General features: G+C 63.5%; 3 protein-coding genes and 1 non-coding gene across 7 annotated transcripts; 2 read left to right on the top strand and 2 right to left on the bottom strand.

Moving 5' to 3' along the window:
• Nucleotides 1-2,244: 2,244 nt before the first annotated feature.
• WFIKKN1 (WAP, follistatin/kazal, immunoglobulin, kunitz and netrin domain containing 1) lies at nt 2,245-4,598 on the top strand. Its single transcript, XM_040634558.1, has 2 exons — nt 2,245-2,412; nt 3,071-4,598. The coding sequence occupies exons 1-2, from the start codon at nt 2,245-2,247 to the stop codon at nt 4,547-4,549; spliced, it is 1,647 nt and encodes a 548-aa protein (XP_040490492.1). The 3' UTR covers nt 4,550-4,598.
• A 366-nt stretch (nt 4,599-4,964) lies between these two features.
• On the bottom strand, nt 4,965-6,672 carry METTL26 (methyltransferase like 26). 2 transcript variants are annotated; one of them, XM_040635625.1, is made up of 6 exons: nt 6,381-6,672; nt 6,081-6,243; nt 5,870-5,929; nt 5,448-5,515; nt 5,265-5,343; nt 4,965-5,189 (listed from the first exon to the last, which is right to left on the bottom strand). In XM_040635625.1, exons 1-6 carry the CDS (start codon nt 6,575-6,577, stop codon nt 5,142-5,144), a joined length of 615 nt encoding a protein of 204 aa, XP_040491559.1. In that variant the 5' UTR covers nt 6,578-6,672; the 3' UTR covers nt 4,965-5,141. The 2 variants fall into 2 exon arrangements, 1 of the variants encoding a protein (XP_040491559.1); XR_005836167.1 differs by having other exon boundaries at nt 5,128-5,189; nt 5,448-5,538.
• A 364-nt stretch (nt 6,673-7,036) lies between these two features.
• On the bottom strand, nt 7,037-7,107 carry TRNAG-CCC. The gene has a single exon. It is a non-coding gene; the product is annotated as a tRNA-Gly (tRNA).
• Nucleotides 7,108-11,308: 4,201 nt separating this feature from the next.
• MCRIP2 (MAPK regulated corepressor interacting protein 2) lies at nt 11,309-17,738 on the top strand. 3 transcript variants are annotated; one of them, XM_040635624.1, is made up of 5 exons: nt 12,649-12,769; nt 12,871-12,988; nt 16,652-16,779; nt 17,014-17,080; nt 17,346-17,738. In XM_040635624.1, exons 1-5 carry the CDS (start codon nt 12,718-12,720, stop codon nt 17,359-17,361), a joined length of 381 nt encoding a protein of 126 aa, XP_040491558.1. In that variant the 5' UTR covers nt 12,649-12,717; the 3' UTR covers nt 17,362-17,738. The 3 variants fall into 3 exon arrangements, with proteins under 3 accessions (XP_040491557.1, XP_040491558.1, XP_040491556.1); XM_040635622.1 differs by having other exon boundaries at nt 17,014-17,115; XM_040635623.1 differs by lacking the exons at nt 12,649-12,769; nt 16,652-16,779; nt 17,014-17,080 and adding an exon at nt 11,309-11,546.
• Nucleotides 17,739-17,946: the final 208 nt, after the last annotated feature.

The following is a 17,946-nucleotide window of genomic DNA, read 5'->3' as shown; positions in this document are numbered from 1 at the left end:
GGGGGGGGCTTCTTTGGACTTTGAACCCAGTCACAGACTTTGTTTTGAGGATGTGGACAGTCCTACGTTCACTTTATCAACACTACCCTTTCGCTGCTGTCTGACACACCATTCCTGGGCTCGTTTTGGACGGTTTTCCTTTCTTTGTACAGTAAACGTAATTCAGCTCTGATTGCCAGGCTGCGTTTTATATCCATGAAAGCCTCTGGTTGTGGCTGGCCAAGTGGCAGGCGGGGGTGGCGTGGCGGGGTGGGCCCGGTGCTGCTGCGCAGACCCCTCTGTCTGCGGCCTCCATGGCTGGTGCCGGTCCTGGCTGCGAGGGTGGAGCCTGGCTGCAGCGGCCCCCTCGGTCCAGCCACGTGCAGGGCGCTTCTCGGTGGGCCTGACAGGCAGCCCTCCGCGCTCCAGAGACCGCCACCTCCCTGCTGTCTTCGGGGGTGGAACCTGGGACGCCCCAAGCCCCCCACTATGACCGTGTCTTGTGGCCTGACTGCCACGTTGGTTGTGCTGCCCGAGGGTGGTGGGCACTGAGCCAGAGATGCAGGGGGGTTACCGCCTGCCATGACTCAGCACAGCCTCCCGGACCCAGACCGGGGCCTGGGGTGGGAGAGCCACCTGCTGACACAGTGTGCGAGCTCAGTCCTCAGTCCAGGGGTGTGGTGGGCACTGGGGGTGGGGAACCCCTCCGAAGAGCCTCCCTACTCCCACCATTTGGGGACCCAGGCGTCGGGCTGCACCTCTGAGGGACTGTCCTGGGCCTGGACCCCACATAACCATGGTCCCCCTGGATGCGGTCTCTGCGTCTGGGGTGCCCCTTGGTCTCACTCTGACCAGGCAAGGCTTTTATTACCCTGCCTCCCAGGTCGGAAGGTCAGACGCAGGGCCACGGGACGTTTTCCATCGGGTCTCAGAGCAGATGCTCCTGGGGCCTCAGGCCCCTGGGAAGGGTTTGGAAGGGTGGACTCCAGTGGCTTTGTCCTGTTGCTGCATTAGATCTCCCTGCCAGCCCTGCCAAGGAGGGGCTTCCACTCCCCCCCCCCCCNNNNCCCGGAGGGAAGGCCCCTCCTCCCAGGGGCTTGTGCAGCTCCCTGGAAACTCCCTGTTTCCAGGGTGCTTTTTAGGTGACCTTGGCCTCTCGGGACTGTGTGGCATGGGGCCACAGCGACTGAAATTCAAGTCAGTCCAAGTAAACACACTCCGTTCCTCGGTCCCACCAGCCCCATTTCCAGTGTTTGCTGCCTGTGTGATGGGTGGCTGGACCGGCCAGCACGGTTTCCTCGCTGCTGAGCCTTCTGGGACCTCAATTCTTTGGTACCTGCCTCGCCCAGTCGTGGAAGAGCCTGGACCGGGAGCCATGCTGGGGGGTGCTCTAGAAATGCAAAGCCCTGCCCTGCATCAGTCTCCCCAACCCCCATCAGCTGTGGGTCACCGGAGGCCTCCCCTCTAGCAGATAGGGTTTCAATTTGACCCCAAGACCAGCTGGCAGGTTGTGACCCTAAGAAGGATCACGGAGAAGGTTGTGAGATTTTTTTCCTGAGAAGGGAACGTACCACCTACTTGTTGCAGGGCTGAACACAGAGCCCCTGTGCCTCTGTCTCGCTGGAGGTGGTGAGTCTAGGTAAGGGGCTGGTCTGGACCTGCCTGGGGGAGATCCAAGCCCTGGGACAGCTGGGGCAGGTTGGGGAGCCAGAGGGGGTAGGCCAGCCCAGCCCCCTCCTCTGACCTGAGCTGGGAAGGTCTGAGAGGCAGCTTTGATCCCTGGGCCCTTCCGTCCCCAGCCCAGTGCCTAGAGGGAGGAGGGGCTCCAATTACAGAGTCCCCTCCCCCGCCAGAGCCAGCCCTTCTCTGGCCCTTCTCTGGCCCTTCTCCGCCCCTCGGTGACCCTCGTGGCCAGTGTCTTCTGTGCTCCTGGGCCTTGGCCCCTCCCCAGCCCTCCTCCCCTCCCCACCCCCTGCCCTGCGCTGACCACGGAGGGGCCAGGCAGGGGAGGGGCCGGCGCCACATGCACAGACTCAGAGCTGGGAGAAGCCTGGAACCTACCCAGCCCCTCGCACTGGAACCGAAGCATCTGCTGTGGGCTCGGACCTTGGGGGCCAGGGGAGAGCCTCGGGGTTCGGTTGGGGGCCCGAGGGCAGGGGCAGCGACTGCAGGCCTGGAAAGGTAGATGCCTTCAGCTGGGAGGCTAGGCAGGGCCTGAGGAGGGACTGGTGGTCACATCCCCCGCCCCCTGGCCCGGCGGTCCCCATGCTGGCCCCGAGGCCACTCCTGCTGCTCCTCGTGGTTGGGCTGACCTTGGGGGCCGGCCTGCCACCAGGACCCAGAAGCCATCCAGGCGTGTGCCCCAACCAGCTCAGCCCCAACCTGTGGGTGGATGCCCAGAGCACCTGTGAGCGTGAGTGCGTCGGGGACCAGGTAAGCACAGGCAGCGTCCCCACCAGCCCTGGTTGGGGGTCAGACAACATGGGGTGCTCAGGGCAACTCGGAGGCTTGGCGAGTCCAGGGGAAGCCCAGCCCTGCTCCGGCGGCCAGGCCTTGCCCACAGAGGGGGACCCCAGGAGCTGCCCTGCGGCCCCAGTCCTGGAGTCAGCTTCCTCCTCAGGCCCCCACACTCCACCGCTGGGGTTTTAAAAGCTGTACCGTGTATGAGGCTCCCAGGGGACACCCCCAGTCTTCTCCTTCATAGGTCTGAGGATTAAGAGCCCCCTTCTCGCTCCCCAAACCTGCCTACCCCCACCCTAGGACCAGTTCTGAGGACTAGCAAGGCAGAGGGCCGCACGTGGACATCTGCCCTGCAGCCCTGCCCAGCACCCCCTGCAGTGGCCTTGAGCACACTGTATGTGGCCCCCTTCCCTGGGCCTTGGTTTCCTTGTCCGTATGATGAAACTTGCTCTGGGGGGCGAGGATCTGAGGATTCCGTGAGCTTCAGTGACGTGACACACTGGGAAAGAAATTTCTGCAAACACGTTCAGCTTTCCCCAGGGGAGACGGGTTCGGGGCGGGGCGGCAGGGGCTCAGCTCCCTCTGGACAAGCGGAGCTAGGGTGCCCACTGAGCGGCTCCCCACTCCCCAGGACTGCGAGGCCGCCGAGAAGTGCTGTACCAACGTGTGCGGGCTGCAGAGCTGTGTGGCGGCACGCTTCCCCGAGGGCGGCCCAGCCGTGCCCACGCTGCTGGCCTCATGCGAGGGCTTCACGTGCCCTCAGCAGGGCTCCGACTGCGACATATGGGACGGGCAGCCCGTGTGCCGCTGCCGGGACCGCTGTGAGAAGGAGCCCAGCTTCACCTGTGCCTCAGACGGCCTCACCTACTACAACCGCTGCTACATGGACGCGGAGGCCTGCCTGCGCGGCCTCCGTCTGCACGTGGTGCCCTGCAAGCACGTCCTCAGCTGGCCTCCCAGCAGCCCCGGGCCCCCGGAGACCACGGCCCGCCCCACGCCCGGGGACGCCCCGATGCCGCCTGCCCTCTACAGCAGCCCCGCCCCGCAGGCCGTGTACGTGGGGGGCACAGCCAGCCTCCACTGCGATGTCAGTGGCCGCCCGCCCCCAGCCGTGACCTGGGAGAAGCAGAGCGACCAGCGGGAGACCCTAATCATGCGGCCAGACCAGATGTATGGCAACATGGTGGTCACCAGCATCGGGCAGCTGGTGCTTTACAACGCCCGACCTGAGGACGCGGGCCTCTACACGTGCACCGCACGCAACGCCGCCGGCCTGCTGCGGGCCGACTTCCCGCTCTCTGTGGTCCAGCGGGAGTCGGCAGGGGACAGGGCGTCCACTCCCCCCGACCCGGCCGAGTGCCTGCCTGACCTGCAGGCCTGCACCAGCACGCCCTCCGGCCTGGTCCTCTGGCACTTCGACCCGCAGCGGGGAGGCTGCATGACCTTCCCTGTTTGCAGCTGCGAGGGTGGCAGCCGGGGCTTTGAGACCTATGAGGCGTGCCAGCAGGCCTGCGCCCGGGGCCCCGGCGACGCCTGCGTGCTGCCGGCCGTGCAGGGCCGCTGCCAGGGCTGGGAGCCGCGCTGGGCCTACAGCCCGCTGCTGCAGCAGTGCCACCCCTTTGTATATGGGGGCTGCGAGGGCAACGGCAACAACTTCGAAAGCCGTGCGAGCTGCGAGGACGCCTGCCCCGTGCCGCGCACGCCGCCCTGTCGGGCCTGCCGCCTCAGGAGCAAGTTGGTGCTGAGCCTGTGCCGCAGCGACTTCGCCATCGTGGGGCGGCTCACTGAGGTGCTGGAGGAGCCCGAGGTGGGGGGGGGCGGCATCGCCCGCGTAGCCCTGGACGAGGTGCTCAAGGACGACAAGATGGGCCTCAGGTTCTTGGGCACCAAGTACCTGGAGGTGACCCTGAGTGGCATGGACTGGACCTGCCCCTGCCCCAACGTGACGGCTGGCGACGGCCCGCTGGTCATCATGGGTGAGGTGCGAGACGGCGTGGCCGTGCTGGATGCCGGCAGCTACGTCCGTGCCGCGAGTGAGAAGCGTGTCAAAAAGATCTCCGAGCTGCTGGAGAAGAAGGCCTGTGAGCTGCTGAACCGCTTCCAGGACTAACCCCACCCTGCCTTCCTGTCCCTCTGAATAAAGGCCAGCCTTTCCCCAACCTCGAGGCCTACAGGTGTTGGACCTCCTCGGGGGGGACCCCTAGCTGGTACCCTACCACATTGGAGCATGGGCTCCAGTTCAAGTTCCCTCCTTAGGGACCTCCCGTTTTCCTGCAGGGACACAAGCCATGAGCAGCCTGAGACAGGGTCCACCTCGGGTGGCACGAGAGCCCGGCAGCCAGCTCAATCAGCAGGGCCTGAATTCTCCCTCCCTCCTCTGTCCCCTCAGCAGAGCAGCACGGTCCGGGAGGGCGCCAAGCCCTGACCTCACAGGCCAGACCTCTCCTGCCCCTAGTACAGAACCCTTGGAGACACAGTCTGCCCGCTGAGTGGTCCCAGAAGGAGGCACGGTTGACACCAGCAACGAGCAGCACAAAACAATTTATTCCTAGGTTCTAAGCAGCCCTGTGGCCATCAGCCAAGAGCCCCCAGACTGGGCAAGGCCAGACCTCCTGGCCCAGCCCTGGGAGGCAGGGGCTGACATCTGGTTTGTTCCAGAAAGGGTCTTGTTGGAGACACAAACATGCGAAAACAGGAGGAAGTTACTCTTTCCGGAATATCAGGCACTTGTTGTTGGCCGGCATGTCCACCTAGGGGAGAGGCGTTGGCTGCAGCTGACCTGGTCCCCAGGGAAGTCGCCTGTGCCCCCAGCCCTTCCCACCTACCATCCTCTCCAGGAGCAGGCCACTGGCTTGGCCCAGGTCCTCCAGGAGGGCTGTGTCCCGCAGCCCCCACTCAGGGTTCCTGCAGTAAGGAGGAAGGTGGAGGAGAAGGTGGAGTTGTGGCTCGGGGCAGTCCCCCAGCCCACCTGCCCTCCCAGCCAGGCCCCCCACCTATCCGGCTCTGACCTGCATCTAAGAGTTAGATCAAAATCCACGTTACTCTGCGGAGTGATCTTCCCATTGACGGCATAAGGCTGCGGAGACGGGGGACACGGCTCTGCCCGCCACCCACAGACACGGGGTCAGCCATGCTTCAGTCGACACATAGGCAGTCTTGCAGGCTGGCACCCAGAGAATGAAAAGGACACACCCCTCTCTGCCCCCAAGATGGGGAACAGCTGAGGACCAACTGATGAGCCAGGGGATTGCAGGGAGACTGGTAGGAAGACCCTGGGTGCAGTTTTATGATGATGGGTAGTGAGGGGAAAAGGCAACTGAAAGCACTGAAACCAGAAGGAGGGAGTGCAGAAAGTAGGACACAGCAAGACTGGCTGGGATCAGGTCTGCCCTGCCAGGGGAGGCCCGTCCTGTCTGGCAGAAGCACTCACCCCATAGGTGATCAGCAGCGCCTTGGGTTTGAGCAGATGTCCCGCTGCTCTGAAGAGCCCCTGGGGAGGGAGGAAGCAGGAGGTCAGTGAGGAAAACGCCCTCAGCTAGCGGCCAGACACCCAGCCTGGCCATTTGGGATGTGGGGCAAACCTGCCACGCCGCCCCCTCCTGCTGCACGCGAGGCGGTAGCTCGCCCGCGCGCCCACAGACCTCGGTGCAGTTCAGCGGGCTGATGTGGACCATGTTGATGCAGAGAAGCAGGTCCAGCGACTGGGGCAGGATCCCGCCCCAGTGCTCCCAGTCCCAGGTCACGTCCAGGTACAGCGGGGCCTTCACGTTGGACAGCCCCTGGGCCTGAGTGGTGGCCGAGATGCTGCAGAAGGACAGCACGCGGGGGGGGAGCTGAGCGGGGTCCCTGCGGCGTGGGGAGTCGGGACAGCGGCACAGGCCCTGCTCCGCCTGCTCCGCCTGCCCCCGCTCCCCGCCCACTCTCACCAGCCGGGGTCGCACCTGTCCAGGCAGCGCTGGTCTACGTCGGACGGCTGCCACTCGGCGTGGGGGAAGGCCCGCGCGAAGTGGGCTGTGTGCTGGCCGGAGCCCGAAGCCACCTCGAGCACGCGGACGCCGCGCTGGGCCGGGTCCATGTACTGCCGCAGCACGCGGAGGATGGGCTCCTTGTTCCGCTCGGCCGCCGCCGCCACCAGCATCTCAGCAGCTCAGCCGACCAGCCGGTAGCCGCAGTCGGTCTCTGCGAGACCCACCAGGAGCCGTAGGTCGACGCCGCGCGGCCCGCCGGGAGTTGTAGTCCGGCGCCGCGAAGCCCTCCGGGAGTTGTAGTCCGGCGCCGCGGGGTGGGCTGGGAGTTTAAAGCGCCTGCAGCCGCAGGAGGCGCGGGAGCGACAACCCCCGCGGGGCACTGGTCGGTTAAGTTGGGGTCGCTGGCTTACAGGTGACCGTCAGCTCAGTACCCAGTGGCTCATGGCCGCTCCGGCATTTTCATAGAGCTTGTCAATCTTTTAGTCTCTGAAATTGCCTTATCCGCGTTGCTCCGGAACGGGTGTTTGCTCGTTTCTGGTTTTTGCTCGTTTCTGGTTTTCTTTCCTTTTGAAATCGGTGTCATTAGCGAGAGTTAGTTTGTTGAGATGGGGAAAATGAAAAGTGGTGCTTGCGCCGCCCGGGAATCGAACCCGGGTCGCAAGAATGGGAATCTTGCATGATACCACTACACCAGCGGCGCTGTTGGCGACTTGGCCGCTCGCGAGATTTAAGGGACTGTGACGCAACCTCCTCGCGCGCAAAAACGCCTTAGTGCATGCGCGCCGCTCCTAGGGTGACGCTGGCCCCAGCGTCCCGCAGCCGACTGGCGGGTTGAGGTGGGAACCCCGGGATTGGCCGGGTCCGCGTGAAGGGGGACGGGGGGAGTCTCGGGGTGTCGCTTGGGCCCCCAGCGCTAGAGTGGACGGAGCGAGCCTAAGGGACGGTGGGGGGGGTGGGGGGGACGATTTGCGCCTGCGCCTTGGAAACCATGGCAACCGGGGGCGTCCGGAGCCGGCGGGGCGTGGCTACGGCAGGGTTCCGCGGGGGCGGGCCTTCCTGGCTGGGCGGGGCTCCTGCGGGGCCTGGGATCCTGGGACGCTCAGGGCTTTACTGTGACGCCCAGACAGCAGCGCTGGCCGGGTTCGGGGACGGTGCGAGGGGGTCGGTGAGGCCTGAATGCAGCCGGAGCCTTCTGTGTGGTGTGCAAGGGCTGCCTCCCAGGGGCCCTGTGCTGCAGCGGGCTGGCTTATCTCCTTTGTTGGCACTTTTTCACGAGGGAGACCCCCATACCCGACGTCACCCTGGCTGGGCAGGGCTCGGAGGATGGCCCCGACCAGGCTTCCCCTGGGATCGTCGTGGCCGGGCCGGGAGGTGGGTTGGGTCGGCGAGGAGGGCAGTCTCGCAGCTTAGGGTGGGCAAGTGATACCGAGTTGGCCGCTGTCGACAGGTCCCCCGGGAAAGTGCCCCTCGGTCGGCGGCCTCCCCCTCCAGGCGGCCCCACTGGCATTCTGCACGTGGCCGCCCTTCCACGGGCTCTCTGGTTCGCAGCCCAGAGCTTCTCTGGCCTCAGTCACCTTCTGCCTCCCTCCACCTGGTTTGCGGCCGAGCTGGGCATTTTCTGCCTTGTTCCACGTGCGGGGCTGAGAGGAGCATCTGCTGTGGTTCCTAACAAGCCCCTTCAGCCATAGCTGGGTTCACACCAACCGGGTGACTCCTGGAGCTTGGGGGCTGGTGGCCAGGGGCCCCGACGTGTGACTAAGGCCGCAGACCGAGCCCAACACCGACCACCGACCGTCTAATCCACCGCGCCTGTGGAACCGGCCTCCCTGAAAACCCGAAGTGAAGGGGTTCGGGAGCCTCCGGCTACACGGAGGTGCCGGGAGGGGGAGGGGGGCGCTCCGGGACAGGGGGCAGGGGCTGGCAGCTCCGTGCTCCTTCCCTGCCCCCCCACCCCCCCACACCCCTCCTGTGGGTGTCTTTCATCTGCTGTTCCCGAGTCATATCCTTGATGATGAACCAGTAACCATAAGTAAGGTGTTTCCCTGAGTTCTGTGAGCCGTTACAGCAAACCACGGTGCTCGAGAAGGGGGTCATGAGAACCCTGACTTACGGCTGCTGACAGCCTGGGCGTGTGAATGCCATCTGGAGTGGGGGCGGTCTTGTGGGACCGGGCCCTCAGCCTTGGGGGGGTCTGCACCCATGCCGGGCAGATAGTGTCAGAACTGAGTTACACTGTGGGACACTTTGGTATAAAGTGTTGCAGGTGTTTTCCTTTACACCACATGTTCTGTAAAAGGCAAGAAACCAGACTGACCAGTCTCCCTGCTTCCTCCAGGTCATATGGCCCAGCTTCAGAAACTGCCCAAATACCCAGCAGTGTCTTCCATATAACAGTACTTGCCCTTAGGGTGATACCTGATGTAGGAAAGATGTTAGGGTTCGAAGCCAACGGCCAAGAAATAATTCTTGAGATGTCCTTGGTGCAAAAAGGTGGTTTTATGAAAGCACAGGGACGGGGGACCCATGGGCAGAAAGAGCTGCACGGGGGTCATGAGGAGCGGCCCATTATATACTGTTTTTTTGTTTGTTTTTTAAGATTTTATTTGACATAGCATGTACAAGCAGGGGAGCAGCACGGAGAGGGAGAAGCAGTGGGACTCAATCCCAGGACCTTGAGGGTGCTACCTATTATTAGGAAAAGGTCATTTATTACCATCTAATAAACTCTCAGTCACGAGACCCTTCAGATGTATATCGGTGGGTCATACGCTTGGGGGATGCTTGCCAACATCCTGGGGCAGGGGTAGAGAGAAGGGAAGTTTCCAAAGGAATTTTTTTATGTTCAAGTAAACTTACAGGATCCTGGGGTGTGGGGGTCAGGCTAGGATGGCTTTTTGCCCTTAGCAGAGTGTCAACATCAGGGCAGTTGAGACCTTAGAGGAATGTCACTCTGCCTGTTTTGAGGACTTGTCAACATGCTGCAGGTAGTTAAGGAAATGTCATAATTTCTCTTCTGCCCTTGTTTCCCCCATCAGTATCCACCTGCCACATCCGTCACTCTGGGCTGGACGCTGTAGGAGCTACCCCTGCACTCTGTGCTCACCAAGCTCAGAGTCAGAGAAGGCTGACCGCGGCCTTTGCCACAAGGTGTGCACGAGTGTGTGCGAGTATGTATGCGCACATGTGAATGCCTCTGTGTACACGTTTGAACACATTTTCTGCAAAGTCATGGTTGTGTGTCAGACTCTGGGAGGGTCCAGGGCCCCCAGTGATGCTGAACAGTGGACCCCTGGGAGTGTCTGTCCCCTGCCACGGCCTGTGCTCACTGGGGCCTCCTCACGTTTCGTCTCCTGGGGCGGAATTCAGCTCCCAGGAAACTCTCTCGAGCTTCTCACGCACTGTGTGGAAGGTACCTTGGCCCGGGCCACCTTTCCAAATGAGTGTTTATGCACGTGATAAAATCTCTAGTGGCCAGAGAGCCCTGAGCGGACAAGAGACCCCCCGATGGGGGTGCAGGCTTCCTCCCCAGCCCTTCGCCATGCCCTGGGCACTTCCCCTCCTGTCCAGTCATCCGCCACCACTTCCCCTGATACACTGGCTTCCTAGAGCTGCTCTAACAAGTGACCCCAAAATTAGTGGCTTAAAACAACAGGCACGTATTTTCCCATGCTTCTGGAGGTCCCAAGGCCCAGGTAAAGATGGTCTGCTCCCTCCAGAGGCTGTAGAGGAAGATGGCTCCTCTCCGTCTCCAGCCGCTGGTGGCTGCAAGCACCCAGCCAGCACCTTTCCTGGGGGGTCTGCTAGCCACCTCTCCACTGGCAGCAGCCCATCCTCCAATGTGCGCTGGTGAGGGCACGGATTTCAGACGGAGAAAGTTATTGAGAATGACTGAAAACACGCTTCCTTCTCTTTCAGACGAAGTTTTAGTATTGTAGTTACAATCTTTGAAAGAAAAATACTATTTGCTTTTATTACGACGATTAGGGTCTGTGAAGTGAAGGCCTTTTCTTCCCCAGACAGCCATTTTTGTCTGCAAACTGAGTGAGGCCCCTCCCTTGGGTCCAACTGCCCTCTCCAGCTTGGGGATAGGTCTCCAACAACAGGGTAGGTGACTGACCCCCTGCAGGGGCTTCAGGACCTGTAGCACAGGGGAAGGTCAGTGAGGTTGGGGCCACGGTGTGTCCTGGGAGCAGTGAGGCTGGCAAGGCCTCCCCACGGGTGCAGGGGGCTTCACTGCCTGCCCCCCACCATCTGGCCTTCCTCCTCCTTCAGCTATCCTGGGGGCCACTGGGCTCTCCCTCACACCCCCCACCCCCACCCCGCTGGTCCCGCACCTTCTCCCCTCCCACCTGTCAGGATCATCTGTCCTCAGCTGCTTCTCCCCAGAGGCTTGAGGGGACCCAACCTTTGACCTTAAACAAGGCCTGTGGGCAGGGCTTGAACGTTAGGGCTTCAAGGCCTTAGTTTTCAGAGAGCTTAAGCAAAGGCTGGGCCTGTGCGCCCATCCAGGGGCCTTGTCCATGCAGGCTGGAGGGGTGTGCCCAAGGGAGGGGCTCTCAGTCTGTGTAAGCTTGGGGGCCCGTGCTCCCCGCACCAGGGCCTCGGCCCCCCGCACCCTGTGCCATCTCTGCAGCATGTGAGCACAGGCTGGCCTTCATGCTGCTGTGAGGAGGGACAAAGGACAGACACTGTAGGGGGCATGGGGGCTGGGGAGGGGCCAGCTGGGCTGGGGGGGGGGCTTGCCCAGGCCTGGACTCCATGGACATGCTCTTGCCTGGGGTGGACCTCGTCTCTCCCCTCTCAGGATCACAGGTCTGACCCAGCCCAGCCCACCCTGCGGAGGAGAAAGCTGGGGAGGGGGCCCCTGGGAGGCAAACTTCTTTAAGAGTACCTGAGCAGGCCTGGCTCCCTCCTACCACCCACAAAGGCACATGGGGTAGCTGGAGAGGGACACTGCACAGAGCAGGTGGGGTGAGAGTTCCTCCTGCTGTCACACCCCAACAGGTGCTTCCCCTCACCCCCCTCAATGTTGTGCGCTCTGCCTGGGTGGAGAGGCTTCAGGTCTGCTCCGAAAGTGAGGTGTCGTGTCGGGGGAGCTGGGCTGCCTTTGTTCCAGGAGCCCACTGGGCCACTGCCGAGGTAAGTCCCCTGGCCCTTTGGGGGCGGCGACTCCTAGACAAAGGCCCCAGTGGACACCCCAGGCCCTAGTGCCTGCTGGACTGAGCTTCCTCAAATATTTGTGGGAACAGCATGTGAGCCCTGCAGTGGCCATATAAGCCTCGGGGGCTGAATCCTGGACGACTCTGGGCAGTGTTTTCTTGGGTGGGAGGATGCTAAGGATTGAACTCAACCAAACGGAGGACGAGGGAGCCTTATGTTGAGCCCTCCGGGTGGTGAGGCTCACAGACCCCAGAGTGCCACGCTTCCTCTCCCACGGCCTGGGCAGCGGTGGGGAAAGCCCCTGAGCAGCCCGTGAGCCGGCAGTAACCCACACTCCTCTGTATTTCTTAGGAAGGAACCCTGGGGGTGGAGGCAGGCCACCTGAGTTGGAGGTGCGGGTGGGAGGTAACTGCCCCCCTCCAATTGGGATGAAACAGGCAAACCGGGCATCCTCACTCACCCACCTTCTCTCTCCCCAAGATCCCACCCCCACGCTGCTCCTAGACTGAAGGGGGCCTCCGGTCCCTGGAGCTGGGGGTACACCGTGGCATGGGAGGCTCGGTCAGGGAGCAGACTGCACCCACTATTCCTGTCCCACGGGGTGGGAGATTCCCAGGGAGCCAGGTTGCTGACCAAACCCACTTTTTCTGGTCTCTGGGCCCTCGGTCCCAAGACCCAGGCCAACAATGACCCCTCAGGCTGGCCCAGGCCCACCCAGGCACCTTGGCTGAAGCTCCCCAACTTGAGTGGGAACGGCCTTGCCTTGCTTGCAGGGTCCGCACAGAGCGCCCCCGGCGCACCCCCGCCCCCGCGGCTCACCTGGCCTTCCCGCGGTGGAAGGCCGTCCCAGGCCCTAGGCCTCCTCCTCCGCCTTGGCCTTGGGCCGTGTGGGGTGGGGCGCTGGTGGCTGCGGGCCGCGGCCAGTCTCGCCAACGGCCGGAGCCCCACCTCCGCCGCGTGCCCCGAGGCCGGCCCTTTCGCGCGGGCCCTTTAAGGGCCGGGGGCGTGTAGCGGCCCGCCCCCTGCCCGCCGCGCCCGGCCGCCCGTTAAAGGGGCCGCGCCCTGGGCCCCCGCCGAGTGCGAGCCCGGGCGGAGGGCAGGGCAGGGTGTGCGTCCCGGTGAGCGCGCGGGCGGCCGGCCCCTCCGCACCATGTACACCATCACCAAGGGGCCCAGCAAGCTGGTCGCGCAGCGCCGCACAGGTGCGCGGGGCGGGAGGCGGGCAGGGCCGCCGGGGGGAGGGTCCGCGCAGTGACTGCCCAGGCGCGGCGGCGGCGGCGGCTGACGCGCCCCGTGCCCGCAGGTCCCTCGCAGCAGCAGGTGGAGAGCCGGCTCGGCGAGCTCCTGAAATGCCGGCAGCCCGCGCCGCCGACCCCACCGCCCCCGCGGGCGCAGCCGCCGGGACCCTGGCCCCTTTCGAGGTGAGACGCGCGGGCCGGCCGCTGGCGGCCGCGGGACCGAGAGGTTGACCTTGGGGAAGGTTCGCGGAGACCCGGCCACATGCTCGGGGCGGGCGCGGGGGCGGGGCATTTGACCCCGCCCGCGCGGGCCGCTCTGGCCTCCGCGGCTCCGCGCCTCCGGCTCACCTGCCACCTGGCAGGGTCGGCGGGCGGCGGCTAGGCCGGATGTGCACGAACCCCTCTCCCACTCTGCCCCTGTGGGACCTTGGCGGAGCCCGAGTGGGGAGGAAGCTGACCAGCTCCTGGATCGTAGGAGCTCCACGCGGCTGACTCAGATGCCCCGGGCGACCTTGGGCGGCGAGGCCAAGGTTTGAGGCGAGCTGCCCAGGAAGGCGGGAGCAAACTATCCTAGGGCGCTGGCCCGCAAGGCCTCCTGGCTCCGGCCCCGGCGGGAGGCCGCTAGCCCCGTCCTTGCAGAGCGGGCTGGGGGAGAAAGCGCACGTGGTTCTTCTGGCCCTTCCAGGCCGCTGCTCTCCTGCGCGCTTCACCCAAAACACCCTGGCTGGGCACTGGAGGACTCCCACAGATGCTCAGGCCTTGCCGGAACCTGCAGTTGCCCGCCTTTCCTGACCAGCAGTTTTGCCAGTGCCCCACGCCTGTCCCACAGGAATCTCAGTCCTGCCCAATTTGGCCTCGACATGACCTTGACCGCCCCCCCCCCCCATCTTCCAGAGCTGAGCCTTTGGTTTCTTTTATTCTATACGTTTCCTGGACCCGGGGCTTTCTTCCAAGTGCACAAAAGCCTGAGGCCTCCTGGGCTAGGCTTTGGGTAGGGGCCGCAGAGAAGCAGGGTGGCTGACTCAGGACCCCCTGAGGCAGCTCTGAGGGTGCAGGTGATGGGGGCCTGCCAGGAGGGGGCAGCCTGTGGGGATCTTTCTGGGCTGCGGCCCTTCCCTGGGGGGGTGGAGGGGCTTCTGCTGGGGGCATGTTGACATTGTGAGGCCACTTCCTAGTGATGAAAGCGTTCTAGGCCAACCACAGGTGTGTCCTGGGAGACAGGTGAGCAGGGCCTTGGGGGCAATTCCTGGGATCCAGGCTGTGTTATAATATTGCCTTGTGATTTCAGCTTTTGCCCTCACGGCTGTCCTGCTGCCCAGAAGAGTAAACAGGACATAGGTGCATAGGCACGACAGGTCCCCCAGGCAAATAACCTGGGAGCATAGTGGTCCAGGGTGCCCCGGACCCTCTCACCTTCCTCTACACAGTCCCATTGCTGATGAAATCAGGGTGCATCTGTGGCAGGTTTGGGGAGTGCTGGGGAGGGAAATGGGAAAGACCGCGTAGAGCCATTAAAACCCCCTGGAGGCCTCACCTTCGCCCTCAGCTGGCCCTCAGCCAGTTGGGCACACCACAGCCTGCCTGGTCAGGAGGGTGCTGACGAGCCTGGCCCGCCTCAGTCCCGTGTGACCGTGGGTCCTACTGCGCACCCGGGAGTGGTGAGCGGCACAGCATGTGCTGGCTGTGCTGGCCCCCCCTTCCCTCTGAGGTCACTCCCTCTTCCAGAGCTGCCCCCTCCCAGTCCCCGTGACCTCGAAAAGACCCTGCTGGGAGGCCAGCGCTGCCAGTGAGTCCTCCCTACCCCCTCTCCTGAACCTTCTGGGGGGAGGCCAGCCTCCAAAAGGGCTCCACCTGCCTTCCTACCCATCCTTCCCTGTTTTTTCCTCTGTAGTGCCTTTTTACTACCCAGCATCCCTCACCCTGACTGCCACGAGAGATGGGGTGTCTGGGCCGCTGCCGCGTCCTCCGCGCCTGGTGCGCCTGGTGCGCTGCAGGTGCTCAAAACGTCTGACCTGCTAATTCTGTGGGCTGGGGTTCTGGGCCGCCGTGGGGCTGTTCCTCTGAGCAGCTCTGGCTCCCAGTGTGAGATAGACAGCAGAGAACAGTGGCGGTGATATGCTTGGTCAGGAAGAAGATACAGTGGCGCCCCGTGGCCCCGGGATGGTCCTGCAAGCAGGTGGGGGAGGTGGCCTGGGAGTGTCACTGAGTCGTGGGCTTTGAGGTCACGCAGGTGTGAGCTCATGTTCTGGAACTAACACCCATTTACAGCGTGTGACTTTGGGCGGGTCACTTCCCTCTGGAGGACAGGGTCCTGGGCTGGCAATGGGTGGGCGGTTGACCGTGGGGGTCAGAGAGGAGACTCAGTGCGAGGATGCCCGCGTGCGTGCTGAGCAGGGACACTGGAGTGTGCCCGCGGGCAGCAGCCGTGGGAGCAGGCACAGCAAGACTTTCATCTATGGTGCACGCTGCAGCCAGCGCCCTTTTCTTCAGAGGGCCTGGGGAGCACCCTTACGTAACTAACTCCCAAAGGGGTGGGGGAGTTAGGTGGGCCTGCCTGCTAGGGCCCCCACTCAGCCCTGGTCAGGCCACCGCCTTGGTCCCTGTGATCCACAGCCCATGGCTGCAATTCCCTTCTCAGTTTTCTTTCTTTGCTGTCCAGCCTCCCCTTTCCTGGAGTCTGCAGGCTTGTGGGGGCAGGGGTGGCAGACAGGGGGTTATCCAAGTGGAGGACAAACGTTCATACTTTCTGGTTGGTGCAGCTCAGGCCTGGGAGGAGCCCTGACCCCTACATTTTCTTCGCTGGCCTGGAGCTGGTGGGACCGGTGCCCCTCAAGACACTCCTCTTTATTTTAGTGCCCCTCTCAGCCGAGGAGGACCCCCGAGCGGCGGTGGGGCACCTGAGCCCAGGAAGGCGAGCAGGCCGGCGGGACCGCGAGTGCCTGGCGGAGTGGCACGTGCAGCCCAGGACTCCCGGCTCCCACCTCCTGCTGTAGGTGCGGGCCCCGCTCCCTCCACGGCCCCATCCTGGGCTTTGTGTGTGCAGGGCTAGGCCAGCTGCTGCCAGCAAGGACAGCCCATCACTGCCTTGGGCCCCGCTGATCGCTGACTGGGACAGGCCCAGTGGCTCCCTGGACATCCCATGCCCACCAGACTGAGCTCCAGCACCTGGGGGCCATCTCCTCACTCAGCATTCCCACCCCCATGGGCAGGAGTGTTGCCTTGTCTGGGACCTTCAGGGATGGGCTGGGGTTGAAGTCACAACTTCTCCACTCAGTGCTCTTTGGCCACACCATCACTGAGGGCTCATCCCCATGGAGCCTGAGGCAGCCAGGAAGAGGGAAGGGCAAAGATTGCCTGTTTCTTGTCTGGGTCCTTCCACACTGGGGACAGTGGTGAGATGGAGAAGCTTCTGTGGGGGGAGAAGATGGCCGAGAATTGTGCCTGGCCAGTTGTGGTTGGGTCAGAGTGATCTGGTTGTAGCTTAGATCTGTACGTGGGTTGCTGGAGGCCTGGCTGGTCCTGGGGAGGTGGGATGCAGGTGGCAGTAGGGGTGCCCGAGAGACCCTTGGAGGAGCGCCTGTGTGCCTTGAGCATGGAACCCTGCTGGGGGTCTGGGACACAGGGCTGGGGACTGCAGGTGTGAATCGAGCTGCTGGCGGCTTGGGCCTGCAGGAGAGAGGCCTCCTCGGCCACCACTGCAGCACGCAGCTACCCTGAAGGTCAAGGCAGTGCCCAGGCTGGGCCTGGCCTGGGGATGGAGGGTGTGGCCTGAAGCTGCTCCTGGAGCTTTGCCAGGCATCATCTGGGCTTAGGATAGTTGCTGACCGGCTCCTCCCCCCTCCACAGTCCGGGGCCAAGGCTTGTGTTCAATCGGGTGAATGGCCGGCGGCCCCCTGCCACATCTCCATCCCTTGAGGGAACCCAAGAGACCTATACGCTGGCCCATGAGGAAAACGTCCGGTTTGTGTCCAAAGGTAGTGTCGAGGCCCGACGGTGAGGCCCGGGCCCCTATTCCTCCTCCTCACTGTGACCTGATTCAAAGTAGATAGAGGACCGGGCTCTTCCTAGGCTGTGTGCCTGTTTGTCCTGTGACTGTCCAGTGGGCTGCCTATTCCCGTTCTTGGCTTGGGTCCAGGGTGGCTACCAAGCCCTGGGTGGGAGACAGGATGCCAGGGGCCTGGCTCAGCCTGACTGCCCTTTCCCCACAGCTTGGCAGCAAGTGGAACAGCAGCTGGGTAGTGGCCCAGCTGGCGATAGTGGGCCCAGGCCTGTGCAGTACGTGGAGAAGACCCCCAACCCCCGGCTGCAGAGTGAGCCCTCCCCTGCTCTCAGGGAGTCCCCTCCACTCCCTCCAACCCTGACCTGGGCCCTGCTGGATTCTAGCCCTAGGGGATTGGGGAGGGCACTTGAACTTGACCCGCTTCTTCCTAGTGCTTGCTACATTTGGGTCTGGGTGAGGGGCTTGTGGTTGGCTCAAAGGGAGAGACACTGACTGGTCTGGGAGGCAGCATCACTGCCCAGCCTTCTACTCTGCCCACAGACTTTGTGCCCATTGACCTGGACGAGTGGTGGGCGCAGCAGTTCCTGGCCAGAATCACTAATTGCTCCTAGCTGCCTTGGAAGGAATGATGCCCGTGCAGGACCCAGCCCTGCCTCATGGTGGACGACCCCCACCCCTCACCAGGAGAGGACCACAGAGCCCTATTTAGCCGCTGAAGCAGGCCGTCCTTCACCCTGAGTCTGGCCGGGAGCCGGCCACACCTGAAGTGCCAGCGTTTGGACTTTTGCACCTGCTGACCCCTGGACCAGTTGTGCTGTGCTGCCAGGGGCCGGGAGCTGAATCTGTCTGACCTCAATCCTGCTCACTGTGCCCAGGGACCAGCCCCTGGGGCTGGCAGGGAGGAGTTCCAGGCTAATAAAGTTGAGAAACTGCCCTTTTTGAGTGGCCTTTATTTGCTGCGTGTGGGGTGGCGTCAGGGTCGTCACGTACTAGGTCCAGCCTAACCTTTCCTTGGGCCCATGGCTACGGCTCTGCCCGATTCTGGCCTTCCTGTGTCCTGACGGAGGTGCTGGGGCCCTGGGGCCACTCATCGTTCTTGGACGTCGCTGGACCTTGCCAGCACCACCCAGCTTTCTCTCCT

The sequence above is a fragment of the Ursus maritimus genome, unplaced genomic scaffold (genome assembly GCF_017311325.1).
Source record: "Ursus maritimus isolate PB19 unplaced genomic scaffold, ASM1731132v1 scaffold_2, whole genome shotgun sequence".
In the NCBI taxonomy this organism is placed as follows: domain Eukaryota; kingdom Metazoa; phylum Chordata; class Mammalia; order Carnivora; family Ursidae; genus Ursus; species Ursus maritimus.
The sequence above is the reverse complement of the archived record's forward strand: the minus strand, read 5'-3'. Positions and strand labels throughout refer to the sequence as shown.

Coding starts and splice junctions, on each gene's coding strand:
- WFIKKN1 (XM_040634558.1), top strand. CDS start 2,245: ATGCTGGCCCCGAGGCCACTCCTGCTGCTCCTCGTGGTTGGGCTGACC. Junction 2,413..3,070: donor GTGAGTGCGTCGGGGACCAG/GTAAGCACAGGC, acceptor CCCACTCCCCAG/GACTGCGAGGCCGCCGAGAA.
- METTL26 (XM_040635625.1), bottom strand. CDS start 6,577: ATGCTGGTGGCGGCGGCGGCCGAGCGGAACAAGGAGCCCATCCTCCGC. Junction 5,930..6,080: donor GCCCGCTGAACTGCACCGAG/GTCTGTGGGCGC, acceptor CTCCCTCCCCAG/GGGCTCTTCAGAGCAGCGGG. Junction 5,190..5,264: donor GCCTGCTCCTGGAGAGGATG/GTAGGTGGGAAG, acceptor CCTCTCCCCTAG/GTGGACATGCCGGCCAACAA.
- MCRIP2 (XM_040635622.1), top strand. CDS start 12,718: ATGTACACCATCACCAAGGGGCCCAGCAAGCTGGTCGCGCAGCGCCGC. Junction 16,780..17,013: donor CGTCCGGTTTGTGTCCAAAG/GTAGTGTCGAGG, acceptor CTTTCCCCACAG/CTTGGCAGCAAGTGGAACAG. Junction 17,116..17,345: donor CCCCAACCCCCGGCTGCAGA/GTGAGCCCTCCC, acceptor CTCTGCCCACAG/ACTTTGTGCCCATTGACCTG.